We start from the raw sequence: 22,535 nt of genomic DNA on the forward strand, positions 1-22,535 counted from the left end.
TTTTCTATTATAGAAGACCCAGGGGATTATGCTAAATGAGTTGCCTCCTCCGAAAGGTTTTCTCCTCGGGAATAATGGACAGACTCTGAAACTTTTCACTTTATTTCAGCAAAAGTTTTGAGTGCCACCGTTGACCCAATATTAGTTGGCACCTAGTGAACTTTGGCGGGTACACAGTCGCAATCTTCAAGCTCAGAGGACTGTAAACTTCCATCTTAATGAAGACTACTTCCTTCAAACTGCCTGTGCAGTGAATTTCTCTAGTACACTGTCATCTAGCTATGAAGGGTTTTGTTTTTCTTTTGGTAATTCTCTAATTGACCCAGCACTCAAGTGACATGAAAATCCCTACTTTATATGACACCTAAGGCTGGATGTTTGCAATGTGCTCTCACAAATAAGATAAGTGTTGATGTATATGAACAAGGAACTGGAATTGGCATTTTATGAATGAGGCAGACAGAGATAGAGTACTGTGGTTGTTGGATGCATCCAGCTTAGCTACATAAGGGTGTCCCAAATCAGAACTCAGGGCTTAGTTAAAAGAGAGCAGAAATAACCTTGGGAATCATGGGCAGAGCAAACTAACACTGAGAAGGGAAACCTAGGTTGGTTGAGACCTTGATCTCAGAAACCGGCAGGTCTTCTCCAAGTTGAAGGTTAGCTGAAAACTCTCCCCATAACTGGAAAACTGGGGAATAGAGACATGCATGAATATATGGAAATTGTTTCTTCATTGACCCAAGTCTAGATGAGGAGAGAGAATTAACAAGGCATATGAAATAATAGGGAGGAGAGGTAGCTACCAGCAAAGGAGATGCACCGGCCATAGATGGGCTAAACCTTGGAACCTTCACAGGTAGTGCAGAACTAAGAAACCTTACTTCCATAAAAAGGCCAAAAGGAGACTGAAAACACATCCTCACTGCCTGGCTTTGTGTATCAGGAGACCTGAAGAATCAGCCAGTGTAGTCCAGTGGCTTGGGACTTCAAGCTAAAGCACCAGAGAACGTGTTTGTATATTCTATTAGCTGTATGGTATGGATCTTGTTAGTTGTTGGAAACATGATGATGAATAAGGTCAAAATTATTAAATTTACATTTATTTTAGTAAGGCACAAACCACACTTTGTACAGCTGGTACCTCCGGGAGAAGTACGCAGGGTACTTTGGGACTGAAGAAAGTCTTGCCTGGTATAGTATTCATACTCAGAATGTATCTCAAGGTGACCCAAATAATGTAAAAGCATTGATAATTGTAAGAACACTTAGAGCAAAGGTGTGAGTCCCACCACCCTGTGCAATAAAAACTAGTCCATGGTGGATACTCCAAAAAGATCTATTGTTCTCAATTAACTAATACCAAATGGTCCCCACTTGTTTGTAAACTAAAATCCACATATGCACAAAGCAATGTCAAATAGAAAACGACTTTTACATACTTATTTAGTTGAAGAGACACTATCTGAAAACTTTTAACTTTTAAATATAATTAGATTTTTGTTTATTAAAAAGGCAAAATGGATTCCTCCCTTCTTCAAGATTTTAAAACTCATAGATAGATTGGCAGTTAGCTGAGGGACTGGCAAGACCTTGGCTTTCTGTGCTGGAGTACAGAGAAACTGTTCCTCCCAATGAAGGAACCCTTCTCCATGTTAAATGTTTGCCATTTATATAAATGGGGCTCAGAGAGATTGCATCAGGCCCGTCCGGTGACACGGAATACTGTTTTAGACAGATTGGAAGTGATCAGTGGTGGAGGAAGCTCCCCACGGAGAGTAACAGAAAGAAGCAGGCCTAGGAGTGAGCAGAGAGCAGCCAGAAGAAGTGAGGACCAGCAGCTCCTTAACCAGGGAAAAGGTTATGAGGTGAGGAGCGGCTAGACTCAGTCACTAAGGACAGAGAAGCAGCAGAAACTCACTGGCCAGAACTGGGAAATGAGGAGGGAGTGAAGCCCTCAAAGGACCAGGCTGGGAGCAAGGATGGGAGCAGAGGTCAAAGGCAGATCAGCTAGCACAGGGCTGACTGGATGTGGATCCACGGAGTCACTGACCCTGATCCCAGTGAGTACCAGGCTGCAGGGAGGCTGAGCCTGCCCTTAGGTCCCATATGGAATATTGCCACAATGTCAACTTTCCATTTCTCTTCGATGTCTTTGTGTCAACACCCTAGCTGGTGTGTAGTATTCCAAGTTTGACAACAGTTACTTTGAAAATGGATAAGTTTATTAAACTGGCTTTTCAAGATTTAGCTTGTGTCATTTCTTTTCATCACATTATCAGAGCCTTGTTCCGGAATATGATCTACACTGTTTCCCGAAATTCACAGTTGTGTTCACGACTATGTGTATATTACATTATTAGAGTCAATGAAATATGACTAAAATAAATTTCTCAGTCACACGTATTGTTGCTATTGGATTTCAATGAATAGAATTGTTAATTGCTCTATACATGTGTTTTTGGAATAATGAGCTCATTTAGCTTCAGAATAGCAAAGGTACCAAAAGCATCCAAATTAAATCTAAATAAATTCATTATGCCCGAAAATTAAGTCAAAGGACTTACTTAACAGATCTTGGGGAAAATGATGTGGGAAGTCCTTATGTATATGTGTCACTTTTATTGGTTAATGAATAAAGAAGCTGTTTCAGCCAGTGGCTTAGCAGAATAGAGCTAGGCAGGAAAACTAAACTAAATACTGGGAGAAAGACGGTGGAGTCAGCGAGAAGCCATGTAGCTGCCAGAGGAGACAGACACAAGCTGCCACTTGAAAGCTTGCTGGTAGGCTGCAAGCCTCATGGTAAAATATAAAATAATAGAAATGGGTTAATTTAGGATGTAAGAGTTAGCTAGAAATACGCATAAGCTAATAGGCCAAACAGTGATTTAATTACTACAGTTTCTGTGTGGTTATGTCAAGTCTGGGCAGCCAGGAATGAACGAGCAGCCTCCCATAACAGGGAAAATGTTTGTAAGTAATGACTTGATCATCAGTCTGAGTATAAGTTTTGGGCAATTTGAGAGTTCTGTAAGAATTCCTTTTGCTCTAACTAGAGGGCATTTTTTTTCAATGAGAGCTGTGTGATGTTCTACACAGTGGGAATCTGGGCTGAGGAGTAAAGACTTACTAGCTCCTTAAAAAGGGGACAAACGACAGCAAGTGCTTAGAGGTGCCAAGGACCAAGACACCCAAGTGCAGAGTTTGCTGACAGCTGCACATGGGACCTAGGGAACAAAAGCCTCCTAGGGATATAATCTTCTCTGTCCATGGCCCACATACTCTGCCATAGGGCCAGCACCGCAAAGATCAACAGAGGCAGCAAAACATTGCAAAGGTTCTTCTCACACATCTAGACAGCCAGGGAAGGGAAAGAAAGATGGCACAGAGATGGAGTTTGGACCCCTAGACCAGGCAGAAGTCATCCCTGGCATATCCCAGGCTCTGTGCCCCTCTCCTGGTTAGTGACACCCCTAAGGGACAGGACATCATAGGTAGGTCTTCTTCATCTTCTTTTTATACATTTTACTTTTTGTTATTTTTATTGTTAATTAAAAAATTATTTCTATCTTATGTTTTCTTTCCCCATATATGTGTGTGATACAAAATTTTACAAAATTTTAGTCTACTTCTCCTCTCCTCTTTCTTTCACTTCTACTGTTCACTTATTTAATATCTAATTTGTAGGACAGCTTTGTCCTGCATTGTTTTCTCTTCTGCAATTCTGAAGGTGTTAGGGGAAAATACTATAACAGGGCAAAGGCAATGGCTTTCTAGAAAAAACTTTAGTAGCTCAAGAAAGAATTCCAAGAAGCTACAGATGGGATTACATGATATGAAGAAAACGTCTGTCTGACAAAGGAAACAATTGGGTGGAGACAATTTATAACCTGAAGGAAAAGCTTTGCCAAATACACATTTGACAGAGATTGACATCTTAAAATATAAAGAACTCAACAAAATGACAACAAAATTAAACAATCTAAAAAAATAGTGGATATATGGAAGAGACAGACAGTTCTCACAAAGTAAAGTACAAATGGCCAATAAGCATATAAAATCTTTATATCATAGCCATCAAGGAGATCCAGTTCGAAAGTACATTGAGATCCCATCTCCTCCCTTCAGGACGGCTATTATTAAGAAAAAGAATGGCAACAGATGCTGGCGAAGATGCAGAAGAAAGAGAATTCTTATCCAGTACTGGTGGGATGTACATCAGCATAGGCACAGCAGCAATGATCAAGCATGCTCCTCAAATACTGAAAACAGAAGTACCACCCAGCACAGCTATGCCAGCCCTGGAAATGCATCCTGAGGAGTCTCACTCAGCACTCGGCCTTGATACCTGCACACCCGCACTGGCTGCAGGGCCGTTCGCAATAGCCGATACAGAATCAGCCTAGGTTTCCGTCAACAGAGGACTGGATAAAGAAACACAATGGGGTTTTATTCAGCCTCAAAGAAGAAGGAAACGGTGGTGTTTGCTAGTGGTTACCTGATAGTTCATTTCAGCTGGGCTTCCTGATCAGCTAGCTGGCACTGTGACTCTTACCCCTTCATTAGCCTCACAGATAAGACACTGTAAACAGGCTCCTGGGTTGAGGAATGGGGGCAAGGAGAAGAGGGCAACCCCACTTCTGAAATGCGACACTTGTTTTTGAAATTCTGAAGAAAGATCACACCTTCGAGAAATGTTTAAGCAAACACTTTAATAACTTTCCGTTTGATTGAGTTTTTATCTAGAGTACAGAAAGATAAATTTAAATGACTCCTTAATGAGCCTACTATCCCAGAGTCCCATAACAATATGCTAGGCGGGAGGCCTGCTGGATCCACACCCCCCCCCCCAAACACACACACGGTGTTTATGCTTTTGAGTGACATCATCACCTGTGGCAGCGTGTGACCCAAACCCCTAATCTGTTTGAACAGATCATTTGGCGGGTCCTCACACCCTGGTCATAATCAGCCATGCTTCTCTCCCTTCCGAAAGGTGTTTCCCACAAACTCACCACTAAATGGAAGAGGGGCTTGGCTTGTAACAGAAAACAGAACCAGAAAAGCATTTTGGAAGTGGGTTTCTCCAAGAAAGTGTGAGGGTATGAAGTCCTAAGCCCGCTCCCAGAAGGCTCTTTCTAGCTCTCTGGCTTCAGCAAAAGGGCTTTCCCTGGAGCCCTCTCTCCCGTGCGCTCTCTGTGCAACAGTATTCTTCGCCAACAGGACAAACCAGCCTTCTGTTATCACGGTGCCAAATCGGCATCCGCGCTTCTCCCCGGCACTGTTTGAGGCTTCCGCCGTCCAATCATCCCAGCCTCGCCTACTTCGTCTGTCATCCCACGTCCCGAGACAGTCATTTCTGCTCATTAAAGGCTTTGGCGCCCTCCCCTGCAGTCTGCTCTTCCACACCTGCCTTTGCGCCTGGCTTCGGGGATGTGTGAACAACTGTCTCGATCCGGCTAAGGATTTCTTGATTTTCGGAACACTCCTGATTATCACCTTTACTCTACATTAGTGTACTTTCACAGCACCGCGATGCGGTTGTTGGCCTTTTCCAGGGTCCTACCCTCTTTACATCCACTACAGCTGCCTTCTGGGAGTAGATTTGCCTCTTCGCGAACAAAACTATGAAGCAGTGACCACTGGGTCTCCTGTGCTTCGAGCTCCGCGTGTGCAGTCGTTCAAACCATCGCTGATTCCAATGCCCAGTAACAGAGGAAGGCAGAGGAAGAGGAGAGCCCTCTAAGAGGGCCGCATTCCCCATAATCTTTTACTAGGCAATGGAGATCGTCTCTCCATCTTCCACCAGAATCCCTGACCTGTTCCCCCTGCTTTAGTGTTATCGCATGCTGGCGCTCAGCGCTGTTCAATCCCAATGGTCACTCTAACTTTGACATCTGCTTTTTCACGTGCTTGGGTGACCCCTCACGTGGATGGCTGTCTTTCAATAATTTTGATTATTCAATTCTCAGTCTCTTTTGAAAGACCTTTGTGTTTTGTTTTTTATCTTCATTTCCAAATGTGTTGCCTTGTATCATGCCATTCTGGCTCTCTTCTCTACCCTCTTCTGGGAATCTCAACCATATTGACACGGGCTTTTGACTTTATCTTCAGCCCCAGCTTCCTTGAACTCTACTACCAATTACAAGCACCTCAAATTTAAATGGTCTCAAGGTGAATGCCTACCTATAATCTGCCCCACCTGTTAATTAGCTCTTCCTTGAGTGGATGGCTTCACCTCTTTTTTTTTTAACCTACCAGTTTTCCAAGTCTAAAGCTTGCACGATTTTTTTTCTTCACTGCTTTTGTACCACCTGTTTGTCTGAGCACTCTATCTAATGAATTCTACAAAACATTCAACAAACATACCCAACCCGATGCACCTCGAATATTGTAACCTCATAACTAGGCAACCATGATCCTCATCCAGATAAGTGTAGGAGGTTTAGCTCCTGCCCTTAGCCAGTCTTTTGCTAGAACAAAATATACCGTGATCCCTCAGCAACCCGGATCACATGGCATGCACCATTTAAAACATACAGTTCTCTGATTTCCCATTGCAGCAGACAGGAGTCCCCAGTACTTTAACACGGACTACATGATACAGCTGATGCTCACCTCCCTAGCCGATACCAACATTCAACACTTCCCCGTTTGTCTCCATTTCTCCTCATTACTACACATACCCTATAAATCTAAATGGATCTAAATGGATCCTCTCAGCGCCTCGGTTGCATCAAGTTCTCCCTCATTCTCTTCTCTGAGATAGCCCTCCAGATAGCCTTTGAGTTTGCTGGTCTTCCCAAGTTCTTGCTCATTGAAAAGTTATTCCCTCCTCTGGCTAAATCTTTGCCTTCACCTTATTATGATATACCTTTTGTTTTGGAAAAAATGCAAATGTATAGGCGATTTCTGTGCACACTAACATCCATGTACAAACTCCAGTTGCTTTCCCTCCTCACTTAGAGAATAGTAAACTGGAGTGTGTGTGTGTGTGTGTGTGTGTCGTCTGTGTGTGTGTTTGTGTGTGCGTGTGTGTGCATGGCTGGCTCAGCATGTTTTAAAGGCTTCTCAAATTATTCCACTAAGCTGACATAGTTAGAAATCATGATTCTTCTTTCGTTTTTTGGACTTCTCTGCACAGACAAACACCCCAGGAATTTGCTAACATCCCAACTGCGAATTCAACAGGGTAGGGCCTGGGAATGAGCATTTTTGAAAGTTCCCAGCTGAGGGTGGTGTGCCTTGTCCAAGCATCTAACTCTGAAGAAAGGACATGGTCACCTCCTTCTGCCCCAGTCCTCTTCATTGAATGTAATCAGAGGTGAGAGAAGAGCTAGCATTAGGGGCTAGACAGACAAGCATAGAGTAGCTAGGTTTTTGAATGAGGCTGTGGCTATTGGGAGGTTTTGCTTTTTTTTTTTTTTTCGGGAAGTAGATTTAAGTGTCTATTTCTGGTTGAGCTCACTTTTTAACCTAGCTAAAGCCTAAACTGTCGCTCCCTGTGTAAGATAGAGCATGACAATAAAAACACAATGGAGAGCCGGGCGGTGGTGGCGCACGCCTTTAATCCCAGCACTCGGGAGGCAGAGACAGGCGGATCTCTGAGTTCGAGGCCAGCCTGGTCTACAAGAGCTAGTTCCAGGACAGGCTCTAGAAACTACAGGGAAACCCTGTCTTGAAAAACCAAAAAAAAAAAAAAAAAAAAACCACAATGGAAAGAAAGGATAATACGTTTTTAATCTTAGAGCATCTAAAATCAGTCTCTCTTTCTCTGGCTTTATGTGCGTTTGTTGTTGTGTATGTGTTCCTACTGCCACAACTTTTATTGAAAAATAGTTTTGCTTGCTTTTCAATAAAAATATTTAAACGCCACATTTGTAATTCTTCTGAAATAAGATATTACATGAGATACACCTGAGCATATAGCCACGGTGCTTCTCCCTGGAAGACGAGCGGTATGGAATGGGGCTGTCGTTTGTCTTTGCTTTCTCGCTGTAAAAGGATGCCTTTTCAATTTCCGTCTTGTAGATAAGGGAAATGAAATGCAGCAAGCCTAAAATGACTTAATTAAGATCGCACACAATAACACAGGATGTGGCCAAAACTTACATGCCAGCTCTCTGCTGCTAGAAGTTTCTTAGTGGAAAAAGAAGGCAGGAAGCTTTCAGATGAATGTGCCTTAATTATTCATGACACTTACATCTCTTTTAAGACAAAAAATTCAACGTCTCCTGCACATATCTCTTCCCGGGATTGATTCTTTTCATCTGATTTTTAATTGGTGTTGTTCCTAAACTATGCATCAAATAATAATCAAAGTGGGAGTTCTGGTTTGATTTCCGTCACTGTAATAAAACGCCATGGCCGAAACTAACTTGGGGAAGAAAGGGCTTATTGACTTACAAGTGACAGCCCATCATTGAGGCCAGCCAGGGTAGGAGCTGGAAGTAGAGATTGCTGTTTTCTGGCTTGTTTCCCTGGCCTTCCTCAGTTAGGTTTCTTAAACAACCCAGGCCCACCTGCCCACAGTGGGTTTGGCCCTGCCATAGCACTCGTCAATCAAGAAAATACCCCAGAGTCATGTTTACAGGCTAATCTGATGGAGGAAGTTCCTCAGTTAAGAGTCTTTCCTCTTATAAACATCTGGGTTTGTATTGAATTGGCAGAAACTATGACAGTAGCATTTCAGAGATGTGTGAAATAAATTCCTATTTGTTTGATGAGAAAGACAAGTTAGGGATGGGAAAAATACTGAAGAAGCCAGTTAATACAAACAAGTCTATAATTACAGGTTAAAACCAATCAGACGGACTTCGAGATATGAAGTTGAAAATGGGCCTTTTGTGTCATGTATTAACGAGGTCCTGTCTCCAGAGGACAATCCTTGGTGGCTGGATCACTGGGGGCTGGCTGCTCTTTGTAGACCTACTAGTCTACTGTGCATCAGATCACTGGAACAGACGGTCACATATCTCCATAAATCAAATCTCAGGAAATGGCAACCACGCCTCCAGTACTCAATCCTGAAATAATTTGAACTCTCTAGTCGGGTTTCCAGAGACTTCTCATCAGCACAATCCTAGCATAATCAGACACTGAATGATGAACTCATTCCAAGGGACACATCTTTAGATGATTCTGAAGACACTAAACAGCATATTCACACAAACTAAGATGGCTATAACGTTACAAAGCAACGTAATACTATAGCATACACACGTGTTTATGCTGTGTAGGCGCTCCATCACTGATCAAAGCACCACTGCTATGCACATAGGTAGTCAAGCAGTAAGAGTCACTAAACTATATTTTCTAGCTAATCTTTTGTAGTGAAAACTTGGTTGTTAATCTTGTAAGCCCAATTCTCACAATAAATAAGTCCTTAAATGTGCACTTCTCTCACATTGGGAGAAAGCATTTGTTCTCTTTCTGGAGAATTCTAGCAGGTGTGGCGAAAGATGTTTTAAAAGATATTTTAAAAGGGAGAAAATATGAGAGTCCAGATTTCCATCAGTCTAAGAACAGAATCAAAATACCAGCACCCCCTCCCTTCTCCTTTGCTAGATGGTCTTAAAGAATGGCAATTTTCAGGACCTAAGGAGTTGGGCAGTTTTCTTCTTATGATTTTTTTTTTTTTTTTTTTTTTTTGGTTTTTCGAGACAGGGTTTCTCTGTAGCTTTGGAGCCTGTCCTGGAGCTAGCTCTTGTAGACCAGGCTGGCCTCGAACTCACAGAGATCCGCCTGCCTCTGCCTCCCGAGTGCTGGGATTAAAGGCGTGCGCCACCACCGCCCGGCCTTATGATTCTTTTAAATGTTATATTTTCAACTTCTCTCAAACAGTACACTAATTTGATGGCCTTGGGTTGCACACCAGCCAAAATGGTTGGTAAAGAGCACCAGACTACTTTTTGCTGCGTAAGACAAAGCGGGACCCATCCTTAAAGGGCACTCGGATCTTTCCATGTCTCTCACTCTTCACTCTTTCTCGGTGTTTGTAAACCAGGACTCTCATAATATTATTGACTACGGTTTATATTTAGCATCTGTGCAATTGTACAATGCACAATTTTTACAGCTTTGAAACCTACATTTGAAGTCTAAAGAAGCCTGCCAGGCACCATTACCCCTCACACACTAAATGATTAATTTAACTTGCCTACACTTTCCATCCCTTGGCCACACATACACAGTGTTGGGACACTTATACTGTTTTACTTTTCCCACAGAAGTGTGTGTGTGTGTGTGTGTGTGTGTGTGTGTGTGTGTGTGTAAAAGAGGGGGAGGAGAGAAGAGGGGAAAATTTGCTCCCTTTCTTGGAAAGGATTTAATTGGTAGAGATGCTAGTTGTGACTGGACACATTTTAAGGAAGCATAACCTCAAAATTGCCTTCGGTACTACTAGGTCAAGGAAATCCCTGAAAGTAAGTTTCTGCATGCTACATTGAAATCAGTAAAGGCTTGCTTTGTTTTCTTTTTTCTTTTTTCTCCAAGATACCCTCCTTTGGTGCTCTTAGTGCCTGCAGAATTTTTTTCAAACTCATAATAAAACAGCCTCATCTGCCCTGAAAGGTTGGTACAGGACTTGCAAACCCTAAGAGTCAGGCTGCCCTTCTGGTATTGATGAACTTCTGCCATTTCTCTTCATGGAGTCATCACTGTGTTAATGGGCAGATGACAGAGATGAAAGTCTTCAGTGAATAGAGATGCCCTGTTGCTGCCAGAAAGCTAGTTGGTGCTAAGATAGTTTATCTGGGGCATTATCACCATCTGGCATTTATAGAAATGACCACACACTGGAAGATTTATTTTGCTTCAGGGTTATAGGTCAAGTCATACAAAAATGATAATTAAATAAATCAGAATGTGAATTATTCATTATCTCACTGTGTTAAATATTTCAAGTGAACAGAACATCCCCCTTCCTAGTGTTGTTAGTTAAATATGCATCAAAATTTGCTTGGTAAGTACAGAAATGAAGTAAAAGAATGGTCCAGATAGTAGCCTATCTTTCCTTGTGTTTCATCTGGGTCTTCCTACTCCCCAGACTTTTCGCTCAAGGTTCCTTAGCAACAAACAGTATTGCAAATAATACAGTTTCTGTGTGATTATTTTGAGTCAGGGTGGTTGGGAAACGAACTAGCGGCCTCCAACAACACTGCCTGGTTTGGAGTCTAGCCCAGGTCTGTTCATCTGTTAGAAGGAGAGAACCTGGATTCTCTAGAACCTGTATAGTTTAGGATCACACTGCCAACAATTGCTTCTTTGGATCGTTTGGGATATGGCCTTTGCGTGTGTCCTCCAGAGGTGCATGTACTGAAATTTGATCCCCTTAAATTGATCTAGAAGCATCGAGAAGTAAGACTTTTATAAGGAGGGGGTTGGGATTTGATCTGACCAAGAGGACGAAGCCTCATGATGGCTTTGTAAGAAAAGGAAAGATGCCAGAGCACACATATATACGGTCCCTTGATCTCCTCAGACACCTTTGCATGTCACATGCATATAAAGGCTATAAACAGAGGCCTCTTGAGTAGCAAGAATGGTGAGACGGACAAACTTCTGTTCTTTATAAACTTACTGAGGCTCAGATATTTCACTATAGTGATGCAAAACAGACGGATACAGATACCTGTTGCAGAGAGGAAGCATCTCTGCTTTTGATCTATGCTGTTATACATGCATAGAGGGTTGAAAGTTTCAAACATTCCCCATCTCCTTTGAAACAACATAGAGAAAGGTTGTGAGAACAGGCTCTGGAGCCATACTGCCTTGGTGTGGGAAGTCCTGTATATGTGTTGCTTTTATTGGTTAATGAATAAAGATACTGCTTTCAGCCAATTGCTTAGCAGAATAGAGTTAGGTGGGAAAACTAAACAGAATGCTGGGAGAAAGAAGGCAGAGTTTGTGAGACACCACGTAGCCTCCAGAGGAGAAAGATGTGAGCTTGCCAGTAGGTCACAAGCCTTATGGTAAAATATAAAATAATGGAAATGGGTTAATTTAAGGTATAAGAGTTAGCCAGCAATATGCTTAAGCTATTGGCCAACCAGTATTGCTTGCAAACAATATAGTTTCTGTGTGATTATTTTGAATCAGGGCAGTTGGGAAACAAACTAGTGGCCTCGGACAACACTGCCTGGAATGGAGTCTAATCAAGTCTGTTCACCTGTAAGAAGGAGATATAATAGTAACACCTCAGATTTACTATCTTAGAGCTCTAGACATCAGAACTCTATAAAGGACCCGAGGAGTTAAGGTTCTCCAGTATGCTCTGGGGACAACCCCTCACTCTGCTTTACAGTTTCCAGTGGGAGCATCCCGTGGTTGTACCACTGAGGTCTCTGCTTCTGCTGCTTCCATGGTGGTACTGATGCTTGTAATTACCCAATAGCAACCAAATCATACTGGGTCATCTTTCCACTTCAAACTCTTTAGTACACACCACACACACACACACACACACACACACACACACACACACACACACACACACCACTCTGCTTTTTTAAAATCTCTGTGAGCATATAAAGCGATGCATAAGAAATACATAAGGAATAAGGTATGGGCACCTTTGGAGGGCATTATTTTGCCTCACAAGATGAAAATCCCGGCACTTCAGCTTCTTTAAAGCAATGCTATCATATCAAAGTGATGCTCCCTTTAAAGAGCATTTATAACATACGAAGACATTTGTGGATGCTGCAACGGGATGGTGGAACCTACTTGCTACTGAGCTAGTAGCTAGAAACTGGGGCTGCTGCTAAGCATTTTACAATGCCAGCATCCTCTGTAGAGTTATCCATCCCAAAATGTCAGCAATGATGAGGTTCAGACACTTTGATTTGAAGCATATGATTTAGGAGAATCTTTTGAGTTAGGAAGGTTACAGTGCAAAGAGTCTGTTTCAGAATTTAAAATTATGTAAGTCTAAAGAACCACATACAAGCTCTGTGTCTCTAAGTTTTTGACACTGCTAAATGTCTCATAAATGATAAGTGACATACTTCTATACTCCAATTCCCAGCCTTGCCTCTACTTGTTACTTGTTGCATGGTGTTTATTTTATTGAGGTCTGGCCAACACCATGAACTCATATATAAGCAAATTAAAGAATGCATTGCAAATATTACTTTATATGTATTATAAAATCACAGATGCTCAGACCCAAAATATATAAGACCCATAGACTACAGTAATCAGTTTTTGCCTCAGTGTGGTGTCCCTTCTATTCCCTAAAGGACACTTTCCAGAAAGTTCCTGTCCACGGAGAGGAAGGTGGAACCCACTTTCATTAAAGTAAGCATCACACCGACTTCTCCAGTTCTCGAGAGTTTCTGTGCTTGGCTTGGAATGATTCCAGTCATTTAAAGTGACTATTGAGTTGCAATTAGGATATGCTACTTTTTCAACATATTTTTCCCATATTTCTTCTCTCGGCCTATTCTTCTGCGTTACTTTCCTCAGACAAAGATTTTCTGTAGCTTTTTTTCTTTTTTTTTTTCTTTTCTTTTTTTTTTTTTTAACAACCACTTCTAAAGTCTAAGGGGACTTGTCTTTTCAGTGACAGGCATGATTTCTAAACTGATATGGACACATGCACTCTCTCTCTATGTCTCTCTCTGTCTCTGTCTCTGTCTTGTCTGTCTGTCTGTCTGTCTGTCTCTCTCTCTCTCACTCTCTCTCTCTCTCTCTGTGTGTGTGTGTGTATGCATGTATAAAAGCATGCGAGAGAAGAGTGCAAGGTGAGGATTGTGCCATTTTTATTTTTTCCCCCAGAGAAAAACAATAGCTTTGAGTCTAATAGTGTGCTAACGGCTCGTAGACTGACACAGCAAAATGATGAGAGGCCCCGCTAGGCCACAGAAGCTGTCTGTGCTGCACACATCTATGCCAAGGTCATGCTCTGGAGATACTTTACACTTGCTATGACTTTTAGGTTCTAATTAAACAATACAGGTTAAATAAATTTTGACAATTGGTACTTGCCAAACATTATTTCAAAGCCATATTTCTAAATATCAAGTCACATGTAAGGTCTCAGACACCAGATGTCACTTCACGAGGTGAGCACTACCATAGGAATGTGTCAGACCCCTGTGGAGAAATCCCCCATACAAGTTTATAAACATCTGCCTATGTAGTCCAAGAATCCAGTTCCTTCAAAAGCAAAACACATGAAAAGAGAGTGACAGAAAAGAACAGAAAACCTATAGATAGATTAAGAGATTTAAGAGGCATGTCAAGTGTACCGAGGGCAGAGAAACTAATTACAAGTCAGGATACATTACAAGTTTCTGAAAATAAATAGGCACATATGCCAGAACAGAACAACTAGGGAGAGAGACAGACAGACAGAGAGAGAGAGAGAGAGAGAGAGAGAGAGAGAGAGAGAGAGAGAGAAGAGGGAGACCGGAGAAGGAGGAAATGGTAACTTTAGCAATTGCAGCTCATTAACTTTACTGCAGTGACCCTAGGCATCTCTCAACCAGTGTGTCTGTCGAGTCATTTCCCTGGGGAATAGAGACAGTTTTGCTTCAGATTAAAACCACTCGACAGTAAAGTGCACGCTGTTGAGTTGAACAGCAAATGGCTATAATCCAATCTACAGCCAGGTCGTTCGTAAGCTCCCTGTGTCAAACATCATGACGGAGGGCGCATGACTATCACAGTGGAGGCCTAGAGCGAAACAGCTATTTAAAAAGCAACGCAGCTAGCCAAAGGGCACACACTCAGCACTTTAGAGCACAGCCTAGAACCCCAAGGTTTCCTGTCATTATCGTACACTGTTTAAAGAATAACAGAAAATCTGATAGGAATATAGTCAACTGTCAAAGGTTAAAGAGCATATCCCAGGGTGCTGCACCCAGATGCATCTTCCTTCTTGCACAATGGTCAAGGACCTTTCTTTTCTGACAACACAGGGCTGGCTGTATGTGTTTCTGTTCTCTCTCTTTTGTTTTCCTTCCACTCTCATTACGAATGTCTTCTTAACTCCAGGTTTTGCCCCCTTTTGGAAACACGGAGAGTTCCAAGGTTTCTACTGTTATCTATAAACAGAGAGGCTCCAAACCAAAACACCTGCTCCTCAGGCCCCATTTCTGCCGCCCCAGCTGGAGGTTAGGCCTGGCTTAGAACAGGCAGCTTAAATTTCCCCTCCTTGCTTCTGTGTTGGTGGGCACCAGGACGGTGTCATCCTCAAAAACTCCAGGGTCCTTTGGATTTTACAACACAGTACCACTTCAACTCATTCGTATCCCTCATCTCATTCACTTGCTTCAACCGATTCACCCTCACTGCTGGCTCAGCACCACTGGGTTTCATCCCAGGCCAAGCTCTGCAGCTCAAGCCAGCCTTATTAGGGCAGCTTCCGCTTGCTCTCCCCTCTCACATGATTGTTTCTCACTCAACCCACTCAGAATCATCCCTCAGTTGTAGTCCAACCACTCCACTGTTCGGGGAAGGTCTTATTTCTCCTTTATCACCATGAAAGGCTACCCATGGGATTCCAAAGCTTTTCATGAAGTGCCCCTATCTATCAAGTCACATTTTTACTGCTTTCCAAGAACATGATTCGTCCTTTCTTTTCCATTTTTAAGGTTATAGCTTAAGCCCAAGGCTGTACGTGTCAAATACTCTACCACCAAGTTGCATCCCTAGCCAACATGATTTATTTTTTTTTCTGTCTTTCTTTTTGTTTACACTTTCTTCTTCTATACTCCCCTCCCAACTCTATCTCACTCCAAGGCCCTTCTCACATCTTCACTTCATATCTCTCTCTCTCTCCCTCTCCGTCCCTCTCTCTCTCTCCCTCTCCCTTCCTTCCTTCCTCCCTCCCTCCCTCCCTCCCTCTTCCTCTCCCTCCCTCCCTCCCTCTCTCTCCCTCCCCCCCTCCCTCCCTCCCTCTCTCTCTCTCTCTCTCTCTCTCTCTCTCTCTCTCCTCTCTCTCAGTGTGTGTGTGTGTGTGTCCATGTCATTCTTTTCTTAATCCTCTCATGAACAACATGTCATTCTTTCCTCTTCATGCCCTTCTAATGACTTGTACTTACTCACAAGCTCACCAGTCAGGGGCTCTTCTCTTTCTCTAACTACCTAGTAAGCTCCATAAAACATAATTTGTCATCATCTCAGAATAGTGATGGTTTTCTCAATGTATTTTAGTTGATTAATTAGCTATTTAAAGGTGTCTGGTGTTTGCTGAGTTACGTTTAATGAGCATGCGTACGAGCAGAGCAAAATAGACATCTCTGTTACTATTTGCTTTTACATGTTACATATTAACTGCAAACTACTAAATGAAAAAACAGTTTCTTACCTGATTTTATGCAGTCTGATGATTTACAAATTCCGTCTAGAAAAAGGAGAGCAGATGTATAAATATTGGTAATAAAATTTTACGGTTTATGTTTACCTTTTGTTACTAAAAAATTCTGCCAATTAAATAAATGGACCATTAAATATTATATTCTATTTTTACTAGGCAAAACCTAACAGAAGACCAAAAAGGAAATGCTAAATTTAAAGATGGCTATAAAGAAAAGGTGTGCTATTATACCCCACTCACCAACTAAACTCAGAGAATATTAAATTAAAATAGCTGAATGCTTCATTCATCATCATGTAATCATGTTTTCCCATTAAAGAGCCAATCTTTACTAATCCCCATTGTGGAAAAACTTCCAAGTCTCAAATTAGACTCCTTAGACTCCTGCAGAGCCTTTTAGAATTTCAATGACAACAGAAATTGATCAATGGCTATTACTAAAGTTTGACATAAAATAGTATATATTTTAATCAAATAAAATTGTACAGGTCTCATACTCATGAAAATACTGAATGTGCTTGGCAATTAATAACAGCTCATGCATAAGGACACTGTACTGTATTCTAAGTTCGTTGTTTGACATATGAAGGCTGCATCTTCTAGGGGAATCTGTGAATCATCCAGGTAAATGGTAAATGCATATGAAGAAGGCTTTATTCCCTTTTGCATTTGTTTCTGTGTGTGTGAGGGAGACACTCACCATCATAGGTTGCATAGAGAGCGATCATGGTCACAGCTATGATAGTCAGGAGCAAGACAAGGACAGAGAGGCTGATCTCCAGTGGAGTCCATCGCTGTTTCTTCTTTGGCTTTGGAGTATTGATATCAGTTATATCCATCTGACTTTCTGATCTTCCCATCACCTAAAATCTGTAAAATATACATATATAAAAGCACATAAGTAGATATAAAAAAGTGTATGTATATATCTAGGTATGTATATAGTTAAGTGTGGTTTAAATAAAAGTAAAAGGCCAACTTATTTTAAATTAGAAAGAAAACCTTTGTTGAAAGTCAAAATATTAAAGCTGAAAGCAACAAATATAAAGACTATACATACATGTGAATTTGATTGGTCTCAGGCCCAACCACACACACACACACACACACACACACACACACACACACGTACATGTGCACATGTTTTTTTTAAAAAAAAGAATATACATATCTATAAATGAAGATCGCAGAAAGAGAGCTGATTAAATACTTACATTACTTCTGAGGTTTGTGAGCAAACAATTGCTGTACCATAACTAAGAAAGTTTTAAACTCATCCTTGTGAACTTTAGCCTTTCAAAGGTTAACTCCATATCTTGCTCCAGTGGTTTTTTCATAAGTTAAAGAAAACAAAAACGAATGACTAATACCTTGAGGTTTTGACTAAGCAGAAATATAAAATGCAAACACAGCTTAAAAAACAAAAGGAATGAGCACTTGGAGTACGTTATTTTACTTTGGAAACAGCTTGCGTTTTGAAAGTTCAAAAATTACTTCGGCTGCAGATAAGGGTATCTATTAGCTGGCTAGACAGCATTCTGAAAATCCTCACTCAATGGACAAAAAGAGGCTTGTATTTCAGAATGAAAGCCAATCACCTTATCAGTATTTTTTTTCCTTTGTACAATTGTAAGAGAAAAAAAAACTAACATGATTAAATAAATTCTCCTTTGTAGGTCAGGCTATCACTTGTTAAATATATAGTTCACTTGTAATTAGGTAAAAGTATCAACACTTCTAACTATAGGTGGGGTTTTCTGGAGTCCTTTCTCGGTGCTTGGTACAATTCTTCGTGTCTCATCTGTTTCCTTGCTAATCTCTACAGAGGGGATGCCAGTGCTCCAGTTCTCCACTCTGGGAAGCTGGGATGCAGAGAAGTCAGCTAACCTGCTCAAAGCCAACAGAGCTAACCAACATCCTGCATAAACATTTGCCTCTATTTCAAATCAACTGTACCATTTAAAGTAAAGCTGCTTTAGACATCGTTAGAGAAGTTCATGTGAAAAACTAAAGGAATATAAGGCCAAGTATTAGATTCCATGGTTTCTATTGAGGCCTGGTGGTTCTTTAAAAAAAAAAAAAAAACTGCTGAGCAAAGCTCCCAATAGTGTCAACCTTCCTGCACGACCTCAGTCAGGAAAGACTTTTTTTAAACAACAGGTTAGCTGTTCATGACTCAATACAAATTAACCATAAAATTCGGCTCTTAGATGAAATAATTGCTAAGAGACTTTTTCTCATCAATACAGACTTGATTTGAATAGATACAAATCCTCAGGGGTGCATTTTGTAGAAACTGAGGGCAGGCAAAGCGGAGTGACACAGCAGTCGAAAAATGACAAAATCTGAAGCGTCCTGAGAGGACTCAGCAGGCAAGCAGGGATTTGGTATGGATTCTTCAATAATAAAAAACCACACGTGGCATTGGGGGGACTGGATGCAAAGTCTTGAGGCGGTTTGTTCTCCTGATTACACGATGTTACAAGCAAGGGACTATCAATAAAAATGCTTTGCTGGACAATGAAAAATCTGGTCTGTTTCAATAAAGAGGAATGTAATGTACCTGCGTGTTGAAATGTCTTATTTAACGTTATGTAACTCATGTTAGCTTAGCCTAGAGGCTCCTGGGGGTGAGGATAATAGAATTGCATTGATCGTACCGCTGTTTTCATAGTAGTGGTGGCTGGTCAAAGAAAAGACAGGTACAGATTTCATACTACTTTGACTCTTAACAGAGAAGTAAACATAAAGAGAAGCTCCCCCCCCAACCCCTAAAACATTTGAATGTTAATCACATCTGCTTGTGGGTGTCTTTTAAACATGTTCTCACTGCCCTTAAATGCTTGTTGCCATAAGAGCTAAGTTATTTTATTTATTTGTTTTGCCTTTTGTTGTCTTTGTGTTGTTTATTTTTGTTTTGTTCTTTCTAGAAGGCCTCAACCAGCGCCAAGGAGTCTATAAACTCAGCTCAGAGCCCGGCAGGCAACCTCGGTTACAGTCAACGTTCTCTCTGGCGCCACCAAGCTTCCTGTGCGGGGAAAGCAAGTAGGCGGGCAATTTTTTCCCATTCAGGGTTACTGTTCCCTTTAATATCACACTGAGCAGGAGGGAAAGGTAGCTGTGTTCTTTAGAGTGAGGGACCTACGATTGCAGGGATAGTTACTGGGAAGTTAATAGTGCCATGTTAACTAGCTATTTAGTTCTTTTACCTGCATCAAGGGAAAACAACCTTTAAATCCAATCTCTTTCTTCATCAACCGGAGAGGTTGATGTCAATATTTTGCAAATTCTTCAGAGTAGTCCTTTTTGTCTCTTAGTAGTTAGTACTCTTCAACATTGGTCAAAAGTGGAAATGCTGCAGCTTGAACCTCCTAACTAACTTTGTCATTCATTATCCGTTGATTCTTGATGATTCATTATCCTTTTGAAGGAAAATCTGGGCCAGAATACCTCAAGGTGGAACACGTCACAAATCTTCAGTTATCTAAAGAGCCAACCTAACCACACCCAAACACCTTTAAAAGAAAGGGTGATAGGGAGAAAGGAGACCAGGACACAAAACACAGTACAAAATCAAGGCTTTCAATAAGAAATGCAAAAGCATACTTAGGTTCTTAAAATATTTCACCAGAATCGGAATTACATTAAAGCACTTAAAGGAAAAAAAAGCAAGTACCAACACAGACAGTAACACAACAGAATCTGGAGTTTGGACTCAGAAGAAGCCCCATAAATTCCAGCGTGGCAGTATCAGCGAAAGAATACAACATTATTTTTGCTTGAGTATGAGATGCGTTTCAAAGCATCAGCAGACCATCAAATCATGAAACATAGTTGACCGGAATTATGATACCAATTACAATACTTAGGCTTGCTAGTCCCTGCGGTGGTGCTTTGGAATTACAGTCTGAATTAATGGATACTGAAGCAGAGTAAGAAGCCGGTTTCATATTTAGACTGTGCCCGTGGAAGCTGAAGAAGAAAGAAGTACTCAGAAGGACGTGTGTTCCCTAGGACATTACCTAGTAGGTGTTTCCCCAGACTCCAAGAGAGTTTATGAAAAGTCCCATCTACAGTGCTCTCGTGTATAGATTAGTCCACACAACCGAAGACACACAACATCGAGTCCAAAATACAGCCAAACATTTGAGAGCTTGAACGAAAGGGAAAAAAAAAATCCAAGGGAGTGTAACTGCATTCCCCCATGGCCCAATCTACCGCCAACAGAGGCTTCCCAACGCTGACGCTGCAAGTCAGTTACTAGTTTTTCAGTTAATAAGATCCATGTGAAACCGCTTATGGACAAGGAATAGACTTGGCCGAGAGGCTCAGAGGAATACCCGGTTACAGTTACTCTTATTTTTAAAGACTATAAATAGATCGGGAAACGTAAGGGTCTTTAAAAACTTCCATCTACGAAAGAACAACCCCCCACACACACCCCGCGCCAGCCAACCCTCCGGGAGATTTAAGCATGAATTATATAATAGGAAGCCAAGGTTCAAAGCACGGTGAAGAGATGGGATCGTGAAAAGACATTTAGGTTACGAAAATTAAAAACTAGAAAAGTGAGTTAATTGAGGAGAGAATCCGATAGAAACTAAAACGAAAACAAACCTTGCTTTTAAAAAAATCAGTGTCTGTACAGCGGAATGGCCAATTCCCAGCCCCCAAATCAAACCCCGGGTGCAATTTGGTAGCGCTGCTCTCGGTCACCAAACATAACTCCCAGGGCGGAGCTGCGGGAGCTATGAAAAATGAACCTGGAGGGTGACCTGACATCACTCGCAGGGCCCTCCTCCAGGTCCCCCTCTCGGTCCCTTCCCCTCCCCACATTCTCAGGTCCCAGGGGCGGCTCCCGCCCAGGACACGCCTCCTCCGCCCGCGGCCGGTCTCCGCGCGGGACCCTCGGCCTCTGTCCCTGCTCCGCGCGTCCCCGGCCCCCGCCCGCTCCGTCCTCCTGTTGCCCGTCCCACCGGCAGCCGACACCGCGGGGACCCCGGTGCCCTGGTCGCCTCGCTCCCCCGGTGACTCACCAGTGGGATTGGGGAGAAGTTGGGGCTGCTGAGCAAACACATCCCGACCAATGAGCGCGCCGGCCGGGGCGGCGGCGGGCAGAATGGCCCCCATCCCCGGGAGAGCACCCACCGCTCGGTGCGTCCCCAGGGTGCGCCCGAGCGCCGCGCGCGCTCAGGGGGGAGCGGAGGCCGGAGTCACCGGAGGTTCCAGGCCCCGCTAGGGTTCGGGGCGGGAGGGTACCGGGGAAGCCCGCATTCCCTCGGACCCTCACCCCGAGACTTCACCCCTCACCGTGGCCGCTCCGCAGCTTTCGCCTGCACTCGGTCCAGCTTCGCCACTTGCACATCTCCGCGCCCCGCGCGCCTCGCGCTCACCCCCCGCCTCGCCGCACAGGACCAGCCGCGAGAGCAGTTCCTTGGGTGACCTGAAGGTTTCCGCCAGGTCTCCCAAATCCATCACAACCGTGTAAAGAGCGGAGGGGGCTCCCCCTCCCAGTCACCCAGTCAGTCCCCCACCTTGCCCTTCCCAAAAGGTCTTTTGCCAGACATTCTTGGAATTGTTTAGCTTTGTGGCTTTCAAGACAACAATACGCTGTCTCTCTGGGATTCTGTAGTGCTGATGCAGACTCTCATTCTCCTAACCGACCATAGACCATAAATGCTTCTCTCTCACACTCTCTTGCTCTTTCCATTTTCCTTTCTTCTCTCTTTCCCTCTTCTTTCTTCATTCCTTTTTTCCTTTTCATTGTATTTTCTCTCTTCCTTCCCTTCTCTCTGTGTCTCTGTCTCTGTCTCTGTCTCTCTCTCTCTCTGTCTCTCGGTCTCTCTCTCTCTCTCTCTCTCTCTCTCTCTCTGTGTGTGTGTGTGTGTGTGTATTTCTGTCTTGGTCTCTCTGTCATTGTCTCTGTGTGCTTCTCTTTTACTTAAGACATTGAGGTCCTTTTGAAGGGTATGTATTAAGAAAGAATGACTTGCACAGAAATGTAGTAGTTATTATAACCAAACAGCTCAGAGAGGCTAAACTTCTCTCTCTCTCGTCTCTCTCTCTCCTCCTCTCTCTCTCTCTCTCTACAATCATCTCTCGTCTCTCCCGCTCTCTCTCTCTCTCTCACTCTCTCTCTCTCTCTTTCTCCATCTCTTTCTCCCTCTCTCTCTTTCTCCCTCTCTCTCCTTTTTCCAGGATTTCAATCTAG

At 42.6% G+C, this 22,535-nt stretch overlaps 1 protein-coding gene across 2 annotated transcripts in view; it reads right to left on the minus strand.

Annotated features, from left to right (window-relative positions):
* Window positions 1-21,102, minus strand: part of Mme (membrane metalloendopeptidase) — a 79,584-nt gene extending 58,482 nt beyond the window's left edge. The window contains exons 1-3 of one of the 2 annotated variants that reach the window (XM_038348297.1): window positions 20,942-21,102; window positions 17,025-17,194; window positions 16,316-16,351 (exon numbers count right to left, since the gene is read on the minus strand). In XM_038348297.1, the coding sequence (XP_038204225.1) occupies window positions 16,316-16,351; window positions 17,025-17,184 (196 nt within the window). In that variant the 5' untranslated portion in view covers window positions 17,185-17,194; window positions 20,942-21,102. Of the gene's footprint in view, window positions 1-16,315; window positions 16,352-17,024; window positions 17,195-20,346; window positions 20,453-20,941 lie in introns of those variants that run through there. The other variant, XM_038348298.1, reaches the window with a different exon arrangement.
* Between the last annotated feature and the right edge of the window lie 1,433 nt (window positions 21,103-22,535).

Source organism: Arvicola amphibius, chromosome 11 (genome assembly GCF_903992535.2).
Source record: "Arvicola amphibius chromosome 11, mArvAmp1.2, whole genome shotgun sequence".
Taxonomy (NCBI): Eukaryota; Metazoa; Chordata; class Mammalia; order Rodentia; family Cricetidae; genus Arvicola; species Arvicola amphibius.